Source organism: Chrysemys picta, chromosome 8, assembly GCF_011386835.1.
Source record: "Chrysemys picta bellii isolate R12L10 chromosome 8, ASM1138683v2, whole genome shotgun sequence".
NCBI classification, from domain to species: domain Eukaryota; kingdom Metazoa; phylum Chordata; order Testudines; family Emydidae; genus Chrysemys; species Chrysemys picta.
Window position 1 is genome coordinate 102,579,869 of NC_088798.1, and position 13,161 is coordinate 102,593,029.

General features: G+C 38.2%; 1 protein-coding gene across 8 annotated transcripts in view; it reads right to left on the bottom strand.

Moving 5' to 3' along the window:
* MAPK9 (mitogen-activated protein kinase 9) overlaps positions 1-13,161 on the bottom strand; it is a 58,033-nt gene that overhangs the window by 27,928 nt on the left and 16,944 nt on the right. For all 8 annotated transcript variants that reach the window (XR_508523.4, XR_010589926.1, XR_010589925.1 and 5 more), the window contains exons 3-6: positions 5,315-5,444; positions 3,656-3,714; positions 2,463-2,601; positions 860-1,025 (exon numbers count right to left, since the gene is read on the bottom strand). Coding sequence is in view for 4 of the 8 variants with exons in the window: in XM_065555085.1 (XP_065411157.1) it covers positions 860-1,025; positions 2,463-2,601; positions 3,656-3,714; positions 5,315-5,444 (494 nt within the window). In the remaining 4 variants the exon portion in view is untranslated. The remainder of the gene's footprint in view (positions 1-859; positions 1,026-2,462; positions 2,602-3,655; positions 3,715-5,314; positions 5,445-13,161) is intronic.

The window sequence follows — 13,161 nt, forward strand, 5'->3', positions numbered from 1 at the left end:
TTTTGATCCACACCAATTAATGTATTGTCAAGGGCCCTGTGTATCAGACAGAACCATCATAACAGCTGACTCAGGAAAATTCTGTGGAACTCTCAGGTTAGAAAGCCACAATGAAGCTTTACACCTCAAAAAAAGGTATGCTCCCAGGCCATATAATGCTAATCCAGGCTAAGGAATATGAAGTGAAGGGATGCACTGAGCTGAAGGTCTAGAGTAGAATGCAGGGTATCATCTGCCTCACAAGCAATCATCTGAAAACTTTTTTTGACGAGGGAATGAAATTCAAGGACATTATCCTTGCTGAAAGCTTTGTTTAAGATATTTAAGATGTATTATTATTAAAAATACAGTGTCCAAAGCGTCTTAGGTGCTACATAGACCTAGGATTGTATAAAGACACTCCCTGGCCCAGAGAGCTTAAATAGACATGACGAAAATGAAGCAACAAATGTGGGCGTGGTAAACAGGGGGAAAGAGAAGACACCTTACAACAAGTTAATTATTTCCTATAGTGGTTCTGCTAGATTTTTAAAATCTATAAGTATAATTGTCTTATAAACAATGCATTCTTTTTTGAGGATGGAACAACGGTAATAGGAATGAAGAACTATGGAGTGAAGCAAGTGAGAATGGCAGGGAAGGAGGATAAAGAGAGCAGTGGTAGAGAGAAAGGCACAAGAAACAGGACAACAGCTATTCCTCAAATGTTTAACTCTGTAAATCTCAGTATTCCCAATACCATGTTATAAATTACATTAGTACTAGAGATAGAAAACTCAAAAGGTGTCCTGCCAGTGAGATTCTTCTGAGAGAATTGCACTTTAGAGAAAAGGTTTAATACTTCATTGCTGCAACTTACCATTCTCTTTGTATCCCATGCCTAGGATAACCTCCGGTGCTCTGTAATACCGTGTTACTACGTACGGCGTCATCATAAAATTAGTACATGCTGTTCTTGCCAGTCCAAAATCAAGGATTTTGAGTGTACAATCTGATTTTACTACTATATTGCTGGGTTTCAAATCCTAAAGAAAAATTATTTTAGTTAACAGAAAGGCTCAACATACTGAAAGATACCATATAACCTTCCATAAAATCAATATAAGCTACCACACTGTATTGAACATTAGCAGCTTAATATACATTTCTTGCGTGCATTCTTTTAGTTAAGTTGTGTACAAATTACATGCACACAAAAATACTTTGAAAGAGTATTAAGACTGCAAAGTCAAGCACTCAAAAGTCAGGAAATGACATAATTAAGGTTGCCCACACAACCTTAATTAGGACCTCTTGTGTATATGCACTTTGAATCATTCTTTAATTACATGATCACATACTATATTTTCCCCAGGACCTGCCTCATTCAGTGCACGGAACGGACCTACTCTGAGGATGAATCAGGATTGTGTAGCCAAATTAAGGTTGCACGGGCAATCTTAGTTCAACCATTTCCTAACATCTGAGTGCTTGACTTTGTAAACTTAAACTATGCTAAAAAACATTATAGCGTGTGTATAATTTCTTAGGTTTTGAAGTCAAATTGAAAAGACAGAAAGTCCAGCATGTGATATCATACCGTCACCCACATGGGTCATCAGCAGGGTTGGAGCCTTTAGATCTCTACTGCTGAGACCTCTACCAATGGGGGTAATGGAGTAATCAATACCACCAGTAAGTTGTCATTCTCTATGTGGACCAGCACGAGAGAGGGATGGGATACTTTGCTAGTGGGTTTCACAGATATTTGTTGACAGCAGAGAAACAGTGAGATTAGGGAATTTTGTGTTCCATTCTAGAGTTTATAAACTTTCTTTATTGTGTTTTAACAAGGAACTTGAAGGAGGAAAGGGTGAAGGCAAGAAGTTCCAGGCACATGATTGCATGGAAGAAATTAAAAGGCAAGAATAAAAGGAACTGGAACCCACAAAGGAGCAGGATCAGTCATGCAGATTGGGACAGCAAATAGGCCCAACAGAGCTGCAGGATGTCAGCTGTGCAGGGCTTTGAAATTTTGAGCAACCACTTAACGATTTTACCTTGAGTATTAATATTATTGTCGTACATAATTGTTTAAAAGACTTCATTTTAATACAAATTATTCCCTTGCTTTAACCATAAGGTTCTTGGAGCATCCTTACTCACATTCCATCACCTATTAATACTAATATCTTGTATTTTATATTTTTCCCTAATTTGTGTTTATATTTAGTCTCATTTAACACAAAAAACTGCAGAAAATGCCCTTTTACCATCTTCAGAACTAGTTTGTTTTTTGGAGTTTCATTTATCACTTATATCTGTCTGTCTGTCCGTGAACCAGATATGGTTTTCACATTACTATTAACAATATGAATATGAAATGGAATACTGATTTACAAGATAACCAGCAAAAACAAATTTCATATAAATGCCACCTTAAAGATGCTTGTTGTCAATGTCACTATCAAAACACTACCTACTCTGTGGATAATACCAGCTGAATGGAGATGTTTGATACCACACAACATCTGGTAGAGAAGGTAGGACATTCTTTCATGATCCAACTCCATATGAATAACCTGGCACAAGTTAGCATCCATCAGTTCCATAACCAAATACCTACAGTATAAGGAATAAAAACAAACAAACATTTTTTTTCATCTCAGGTATTTTATAACTAACATCAGAACATATTTTTAAATAGGATCCCATGCAAGTCACTGAAAAATGAGTGTTGGAATGTCAGTAAAAGGCAAAAATACTGAATGTCATAATTTAACTTATTTAAAACAATGATCTAAAAACAGTAAAAGTTTGAATAAAAATGAACATATACTCTCACAAGAGAGTGGAAATCCATTAAAACCATCAATTCTACCAAACAAAATTTAAGAGCAGGACTGGTAGTTGATGTTGTGTCTCTTAATGTAACCTAGGTACAGATGAAATTTACACAGAAGTTACAGATAGGATGAAGAAATAAACATGTCACATTGAGATTTCCTTTCACTGTGTACTGACTTAACATCAACAAAATTAGGGAAAGCGTTTTGTGAAATAAAGAGCAGTGATTAATTTCCAAGTTAATATGCGACCCCTTTTTTATGCCATTCATCAAATAAATCCATTCCAAAGCTGCAACAACACACACATTAGCACCTATATAACACAGTGATTGGAGCCTCATGAATACTTCGACAGATCTCTTACCACCACATACAAGATCTAGGTTAAGAAATATAGTCAGCTTGTAATTAAGGATGGAGGTATTGTGATTCTGATGGGCTCAATCTCAGAAAAGCATGTCAGGTTATCCACATTGAGTTATTGTCTTGAATTGACTTATTTGACTGTCATTCTATCTAAAGGAAAACAGCTGTGATAATTACAGATCCATGTGTAGTCAGTAAAGGTAGCGGAGGGCTGATGAAAAGTAAAAGGAATACTTACCTTTTCCCATTATTTTCTATTACTACACACATACCACAACAACTTTAGTTATAGATTTTCTCAAGGAGCTCACTGTAACATTTAAAGATTAATTACAGGCCAGAGATTCTATCCTCAGTACCATATTTTTTTCATGGCCAGAAAAGTTGTAAGAAAGCATAGAATATGCCTCTAAATTCAGGACAATGTTTACCAAGAAAAATTTAAGAACTACAGTACTTACACATCTTGAAATTCTTCCAGTGACTTCTGTGGTGTGAATACATTTAACAAACTAATTATCTATAAAGAAAAATAAAACATGAAGAAACCTTAAATATATGAATTTTTACACACTAAATGAAGAGCAAGACAATGTGGTTATTAAAACAAATACAAAAACTCAGTTTCTCTCTCTTTACACTGCTGATTTACTTTGCCACTCAACTTCGACAGCGAAACTAGACTGGTTTGTTACTAACATATTTCACATGGACAAGTACAATACTGCAGCATCTGTGTTGAAGTATATCACCAGAGATCCTGTACATTTTTTTAAAAGGTCACATTTAAGTTACATGAAACCACTTCCCCTCCCACCCACACACCAAATAAAACCTAAAATGTTGTGCCTAGAATAATAGCTTGGTGATCACTCAAAAATTCTGATATTTGAGAGGAAAAAGTGGTGAGCAAGTATTTTCTATCCTTAGAAAAATGGCTTCCAAATAGTACACAGACAGAGATGCCCCATCAACCTGTTTGCTCTATGGATATATCTACACAGCAAAGAAAATCCCAGAGCTGGCCCATGCCAGCTGACTTGGACTTTCAGGGCTTGGGGTGCAGAGATGTTTCATTGCTGTGTAGTCCCTGCAAGGGTCCCAGAGCTTGGGCTGCAGCCTAAACTCGGAAGTCTACACAGCAATTAAACAGCCCTGCAGCAGGAGCTCCATGAGCCTAAGTCAGCTGGCATGGACCAACCACATGTGTCTAGTTGCTGTGTAGACATGCCTTATGTTTCTGGAAATAGTTCTCAAAATCCTTTAAAAGTTTCATGATCCTGGTATTCATATCCTGGTATTCTTGTAATTAGGATACTTAGTACTTGCACCAGTATGATGCTTTATGTTTTCAAAGCATTGTCAAGTTCAATCAAGTAAAACGTAACATATCTTCCATATTATTCAGATAAGCTAGCAGCAGCAGCATAATACCATCTCACTATTGCTAATAGGCAAGTACTGTCAAACTATGATTCTGTCTCAAAGTTTACCCTTGAGCACAGGTTGTTTTTTTTGTTTAGGTTTGTTTTTCTGTTTGTTTGTTTTTTTGAACCAACAGACTGAAAGATGGGGGCCAGTAAAAGCCTTCTTGCTTACACCAGGGAAACTTACAATGGTGTACTACACTGATGTGCAATCCCACACCGAAACACTGTAAGATAGCGTTGGTGCTAGTATGACTTACTGGGATAAACTGCATTGCAGCAACCCAGTTTTACACTGGTGCCGTACCTAAACTGGGAGGTTCTACTAATGCAGCTGCATTGATTCAAAACCCTCATTCCCCTCCCCACCTCAAAGGAAACAAAGCACCCACTCCACCCATAAACCCAAATATAGATTGGGTCTAACTAAAAAATGTTCTTGTTTAATATTAGACACATTAATATATGTTACCAAAGTTCCAGCACTCTTTCATTGTTTTACATTTCAAATACTTGAGAAGAGTCAAAACTTTCATAATAGTCTTTGCTATCTACAATAATTTACCAATTCTGACCCACACTTAACCAGTTTTGACCTTTCCATAATTAAGGCTTACTTTTATGCACTCTTGTTTACTATTAGTAGGAGCACTATTTGAAAATAAATTAAATTCTTAAGAAAAATACACTTACGTTTTTGTGATTGACACATTTTAAAAGAACAAGCTCCCTGTAAGCTCTTTTTGCATGAGTTTGGTTCTGAAAAGGACGACTCAGCTTCTTTACTGCAACATTTATCCCAAGGACTGTATCAAATGCAGCACTGAAATTTTGAAAGAAACATCGTAAGTGCAAATCTTTTGGGGGAACAAGAAGAAATCAAGGCTTGAAACCATGCATATCCACAAACCTGGTCATATTCATTTCTTCTCGGCTCTGTTCACACACAAACAAAACGGAACCTGCATATCCTTTACCAGTGATGACTGAAGTATAAAACAGAAGCCCTCTGCATTTACTGAAAATTTCAATAGTACCTTCTCCAAGATAGGGGGCACTAATACCAGCGTTTTGGGTAAAATCCAACTTTAAGTTGTATTAACCATACTTGAAATAAAAAGTTTCTCTGATGGTTAATTTGGGTTAAATGAGTTTTTCACACAGTGCTGCTGGCACTACTTTTAGGGTAGATGCACTTCTGTTCCAAATATTAACTATGCACTACTAAAGTCTTCACTTTAAATCCAAATACCTTAGTGCATCACTTCCCAAGCTAACACCAGGGCTCTGGACACTGAGAACCTTATAGGTATGCAGTTTAAGACATATTTGAAGCTTGCAGAATATGACAAATAAGTTAATTAATATTACTAATTGAGTCCTTCAGTATTCTCTAGTTTTATGATTTATTGGGAGAAGGGCACTCCAACCCACAGACCCAATAACAGGATTCACCGATTTTAGGAAGAAAGTTTCCAGTTAAAAGATAGGCAACTAGATTTGCTTTTATCTCAAGAGCTTTAATTTTTCTTAGCGACCTTCTGCCTCCATTTATATGAACAAGTTTTGCAGGGGAGTTTCAAATTTGTTTTCAATAGCCACAAGTATCTAATTCTGAGCGTATATGATCCAAGCTCTATTTTGGCTGCTCAGTTAGTGCCAATGGATGTTCTGCTCTGCCACATATTTTTCAAATATTTTTGAAGTTATTTGTGAGCAGCTTCTCTTTACTTCTTCCTCTTTAGGGCACACATAGCAGTAGACTGAAGAACACCAGAATATCACTGTACTCCCGCACAATAGTCTTCCCTTTGGTAGCTTCAATATTGAAATAAAATAGAACATACTCTGTCAACATTAAATCACTGCAGGGATCCTACATTAAATCCTACAGGGAAAGCAGTACTGTTCAAGAGTAGAGGTGACATGATTATGTGCCCAGATTCTAATTAACACACATTTCTAACCTAAACTTAGAGTCTACTAGCAGTTACCTATTTTACATAACTGCTTTGTTTAAAGAAGTCACCATTATCAGGTAATTTTCAATTGTTCACTGAGCCAAAGCTTGAATATGTAAAATAGAATACATAAGGGGAGGAAGGCAACTGAACAGATGTTTTTAAAATAGTATTTTTCGCCCAGCCAGCATGAATAAGTGGACATTTTTCAATATTTACCCAATCAAGATAACACTGTATTAGTATGTAGAAAGTGCTATACATATTAACTCTGTGAATCAGTACAAAATATCAAATTCTCTTAGTAAACAAGTAGGAGTCCGGTGGCACTTTAAAGACTAACAGATTTATTTGGGCATAAGTTTTCGTGGGTAAAAAAAATCCACTTCTTCAGATGCATAAAGTGAAAATTACAGATACAGGCATAAATATACTGGCACATGAAAAGAAGGGAGTTACCTTACAAGTGGAGAACCAGTGTTGACAAGGCCAATTCAGTCAGGGTGGATGTGGTCCACTCCCAATAACTGATGAGGAGACGTCAATACCAAGAGAGGGAAAATTGCTTTTGAAGTGAGCCAGCCACTCCCAGCCCCTATTCAAGCCCAAATTAATGGTGCTAAGTTTGAAAATGAATTGTAGCTCTGCGGTTTCTCTTTGAAGTCTGTTTTTGACTTTTTTTTGTTGAAGGATGGCTACTTTAAAATTGAATGTCCAGGGAGCTTGAAGTGTTCTCCTACTGGCTTTTGTATGTTACCATTACTGATGTCTGATTTGTGTCCATTTATTCTTTTACATAGAGACTGTCCGGTTTGGCAAATGTCCATGGCAGAGGGGCATTGCTGGCACATGATGGCATATATCACATTATTAGACGTGCAGGTGAATGAACCCCTGATGGTATGGCTGATGTGGTTGGGTCCTATGATGATGTCGCTAGAGTAGATATGGGGACAGAGTAGGCAATGGGGTCTGTTACGGGGATTGGCTCCTGGGTTAGTGTTTCTGTGGTGTGGTGTATAGTTGCTGTTGAGTACAACTCTACCCAGATATAATGCGGTCCTCGGGAGCCAAAAAAAATCTCACCACCTTATAGATGAGACCACGTTATATTGGGTATGATCCAGTACGGCATACCGGCCGTGCTGGACTGGATCGGCTTCCCCGGCGGTGATTTAAAGGGCCTGGTGCTCCAGCCACTGCGGAGAGCCCCAGGCCCTTTAAATCGCCTCCAGCAGCAGAATCCACTGGTGAGGCCACACCTGGAGTATTGCGTCCAGTTTTGGCCCCCCAACTACAGAAGGTATATGGACAAATTGGAGAGAGTCCAGCAGAGGACAACGAAAATGATTATGGGGCTGGGGCACATGACTTACGAGGAGCACCAGGCCCTTTAAATTTCCGGCAGCTGGGCTCGGGCAGTGATTTAAAGGGCCAAAGGCTCCAGCCCGGGGCTCCACACGAATTTGGATATAACGCGGTAAAGCAGCGGGGCTCGGATGGTGCTTTAAAGGGCCCAGGGCTCCCCGCTGCTTTACCGTGTTATATCCGAATTCACGTTATATCGGGGTAGAGGTGTATTTGCTTCAGGTTTGGGGGGCTGTCTGTAAGCGAGGACTGGCCTGCCTCCCAAAGTCTGTGAGAGTGAGGGATCGTTTTCCAGGATAAGCTGTAGATCGTTGATGATGTGCTAGAGAGGTTTTAGGTGGGGGGGCTGTACAGGATGGCCAGTGGTGTTATTTTCCTTGTTGGGCCAATCCTGTAGTAGGTGACTTCTAGGACCTGTCTCACTCTGTCAATCTGTTTCCTCACTTCCCCAGGTGGGTATTGTAGTTTTAAGAATGCTTGATAAAGATCTTGTAGGTATTTGTCTCTGTCTGAGGGATTGGAGCAAATGCAATTGTATCTAAGGGCTTGGCTGTAGATAGTGGATCCTTGATGTATCCTGGATGGAAGCTGGAGGCATGTAGGTAAGTATAGCGGTCAGTAGGTTTTGCGTTACTGGGAGTGGACCACATCCACCCTGACTGAATTGGCCTTGTCAACACTGGTTCTCCACTTGTAAGGTAACTCTCTTCATGTGCCAGTATAGTTATGCCTGTATCTGTAATTTTCACTCCATTTATTTGAAGAAGTGGGTTTTTTATCCACGAAACCTTATGCCCAAATAAATCTGTTAGTCTTTAAGGTGCCACTGGACTTCTCATTGTTTTTGTGGATACAGATTAACATGGATACCCCTCTGATACTTAATAAACAAGTGTGCTTGGATGAAACAGTGGTTGATGATTCTCAAATTACTCTTGGGGGAATTCTGCACCACTGTGCAATGCAGAATTTAAGAATTAATGATCTGCACACAATTTCCTTTTTCACTGCAGAATTTGCACTGCAGAGCTGCTGGCCACTGCTAGAGGCCACTGGACCCAGCGGAGTGCAGCTTCCCAGCTTGCAATTAGAAGAAGCTGCGGAGGGAGGAGGGGGAACTGGAGAGTTCCAGACAGCTGTGGTTCCCAGCCAACCTCGCAGAAAAGAGGCGGTGTGCAGGAAACTCCGTACAAGCCCAGGACCCAACAACAGACAGTTTCTCCCTCTGGATTCCTGGGCTCTGAGGGGGAGGGGATGCAGATGTCTGGTCTGGGGGCCGCCCCACAGCAGGGTTCCACGGGGCAAGGGGTGTGGGTAGGGCAGACAAACAGGAACTGGGTTATTGTAGGGGTTTCTTTAACTTTACTCCGGGTGGAAATTTTTGTTGTCTGTATTGTTACAGATATAGCTGCTGACAGGTATTTTTAAATAAACTACCAAAATAATTGAAACTGGCATGATTATAGTGTGTTATTTTGACAAAATATACAGAATTTTGCAGATTTTTAATTTTTTGGCACCGAATTCCCCCAGGAGTATCAAGTTCAGTCACAAGTAGATATACTGCCCCAACAGCAATGCATACATGCATGATTTTAAGGGGAATAAAGTCCTCATTTTTATTCCAGAAGTCAGAGATCAGGTGACAAATCTGACAAACTCTCTCGGTAGGGATACAAGCAAGTCAGTAGCCACAACTTTCACTCATTCCATGTTCGCTGATCTACAGGAGGGGCCTTGACAACATTTCAAATTAAGTTGTGTATGCTGTACATACAGGCTAAGGAAAGAAACCTGGTCGGCTGCTACAAACAGAAAGAAATTAATTTAAAGGTTTTATGATTGTTTAACCAGTATGAAAGCAAGTTTGAAACTGTAATATGATAAGGGAAACCAAGAACTCTAATACTTAGTAGTATTACAAAAGGACACTTTTAAAAAAAGCCAAAAGGCCTATACCATAATCAAGTACTCATTTTCAAATGCTCTATAATTCATTATTTGTTTATGGTGAGAAGCATCATATAACCTTTCAGACCATTGAGCAAGAAGTCTCTTTATTTTAGAAGAACAGGAGTACTTGTGGCACCTTAGAGACTAACAAATTTATTAGAGCATCCGAAGAAGTGGGCTGTAGTCCACGAAAGCTTATGCTCTAATAAATTTATTAGTCTCTAAGGTGCCACAAGTACTCCTGTTCTTCTTTTTGCGGATACAGACTAACACAGCTGCTACTCTGAAACTAGTTTTAGAAGGAGTCATTGGAAGGGAAAAAAGACAGACATCTAGATGAAAACTGCTACAGGTACAACATTTTATAGAAGTTGGTTTATTTTGCCAAAATCTGCTTAATTTTCCTTATCACCTGGGCTAATAATGGGAAGTCTATTAAATAAGTTTCCTTCCATCTGAACGAGATATTCTTTCAACATCCTATATCACACAGTGATTCTCTTACAGGTGTTTGAGATTAAAAACATCCACCTGTGTGAATTCTTCACAATTCTAATTCAGATGAAAGATCGTTTAGGGCATTCACCACTAGCAATAGTGGTTTTCTATAGCATTCTGCTTGAACAGTAAACCATAACGTAGACTAAGAATGCACTTACAATACCATGTGACAGACAATACATCACTAATAATTATGATCAGAGTTGCATCAGGAAATACAATAATTTTAAGAAGTGACATTTGGCAGATTGAACAAAATGTACCCTGACTTTTATTAATTTACATCCCTGTACACAAGAAATTCAAAATACCAGTTTCTGCCCTTATATAAAATACATACATATCTGAAAGAGCCAAGGATTTAACTTCCTCCCCGCCCCTACTCTTACCTATCTCTCTGTCTAGGCATTTATACAATGCTCATTGCTGTGGTAACCAAGTTATTTCTTTTTTAGTAGACAGAGTATATCTATTTGAACTACAGTGGGCTATAAGTAATTCGTACACTGCCAATTTCACCCCTTTGACTCTTTTCTCTCCTTTCCAAAAAAGTTTACAAGCAGCAACACAAACCCTTAGGTCAAGTGCTATTTGTTATTGTGTTGCTCTGATTATTACTGGGCAAGAATAGTTCTTGTCTATATTTGTAAAGGACAGATAGTTGACTTTTCATCTTCACCATTAATTAGGCACTGTGCCTTTGCTCTCAACTAGTCTGTGAAGGGTACTGGAAAGAAAGAAACTATATACAGTAAGCTATTGCATTACATTCCTTGCGATTACTCTCAGTAAAGCATCTCTTCAAGAATAAATCACTTGGCTCCCATAGTAGTTTAATCTTAGGAACCTATATGTTTAAATCTTAAGATATCTATGCCATCTCTTTTTGTAATACTGTTTCAAAACATTCAATGTGTCATTTTGAAATGTTTCCTCTAGTACAGACATTGGCACAGCCTACATCTCAGAAATGAAAAAAAGCAGGATCCTCAAGATCATGGCTTGGCTGCTTGAAGGAGCCTGATATAGGAATATTTTTGGAATAGGGAAGAAACTATACAGGGAAAATTAGGGAGTCCATGGGGGAGGTGGGAGCTTGAAGACAGAAGAGAGCCAGGAAAGAAATCAAAGTCTATAGGAAACAGGGTGGAAAAAATCAATTAAAAAAAATTAAATTAAAAAAACAACAACAGATTTTTTATTTAAATTAGATTTTTTTGATAAAATGCTTTTTGAGGAAAAAACCTATCTAAAGATAGTTTTAATTAAGATACATTATAGCTCATATCTCATCATGGAATAGGGATTATAAATTCTAATTTTATAGTACGAGACAATATATTCATGTAATGTTTAAGAAAAGTTTTGTAAATGAGTTCCAACAGTTCATGGATTAGGGACCCAATCTTATGGGGTTCCACAGGCTTGTGTATAGATTATTTAAGTTAATCTTTCTATCTACCCAATGGGACTCAGTGCTCAATCTAGAAGATACCATCAAAGATGCTTAGTTTTGCAGTTCTCAAACTGTGGATTTGTGTCTCCAGAGGTAACATGCTTGTTAACAGCAAAAAGGTTTTTAAATAAATATTTAATATATGGAGGAGAGAAATAACAGACCTCAACCCTACTGTCCCTCTGCAAAATTGTGTACACAGGGTCAATCCCCTACCTCTCTCTAAAAGTGCAAAGTTTCAAAAAGTTCAATGAATAGAAGATTGTTAGGGGCGGAATAGATATGGACAAGAAGAAGTCTTGAGATAAATGTGAGAAGGGAGGGATATACACTAGAAACAAAAGTGAAACTGTTTGAGCAGCATATTCCAGAAGTCTTCAGGTCTTTCAGAGTGTAGCCTTAATTGATTTGAGATCTACCATACAATTCTCTCACTAGAAGGGAAAACCTATAATGGCAGCAGGCCATAAAAGAGACCCAGTTTGGGAATATTTTAATGAAGTTCCTCTATCTGGGGGTAAGACAGCCATGCATGCAAAATGCAAACAATGCAACAAAGAAATGCAAGGCCTGGTTGCCCGAATGAAACAACATCATGAGAAGTGTTCCTTCTTAGGAGGAAGCTGCGTTGAAGATGATGAAAGGAACATGTCTGAACATGCAGGATCTTCAGGTTGGTAAACTTTTTTATTTCATACTTCTTTCTTAAGGACTGCCTGTCTTCCTTCTGGATTCTTGAATTCTTGAATTCTCTTGTTTGAGCAAAAAATATAGTTGTTACTCTATGGTACTATTATTTTAGATGCAGTTGTGATAAAAAATAAATAGCTGAAATGGGCAGATTCTCCTTTTACAATTTCACCTTTAAAGAAGTACTGAGTGTCAGTGAATGCAATGAGTAATACTAAATGAGCAGTATGATAATAATAATTAAATAACTGCATTGACTTATTTTGTTAGGAGAATCCATCCTCAACATTCAGGATTCTGAAGACTATCCACCTTCAAGATCACCATCATTTTCTATAGTTTCAGAGTTATCTGCCAATGATAGTGTTTCAGTCACATCATGTATGTCACATAGCCACAGTATATCACCTGTAGCAAAAAGAAAAAAAAAAAAAAATCTCCATCATCCAGAAACAACCATAGATAAGTTTGCGATAAGAACCAGCAGATTACAAAAAGAGGTAATTGATGAAAAATTGCTTGGTTTGTTAATGCAACAAACTCTCCTTTTCGTATGATTGAGAACCCACACTTCATTAACATGGCTCAGTCATTAAGACCAGGATACAGTC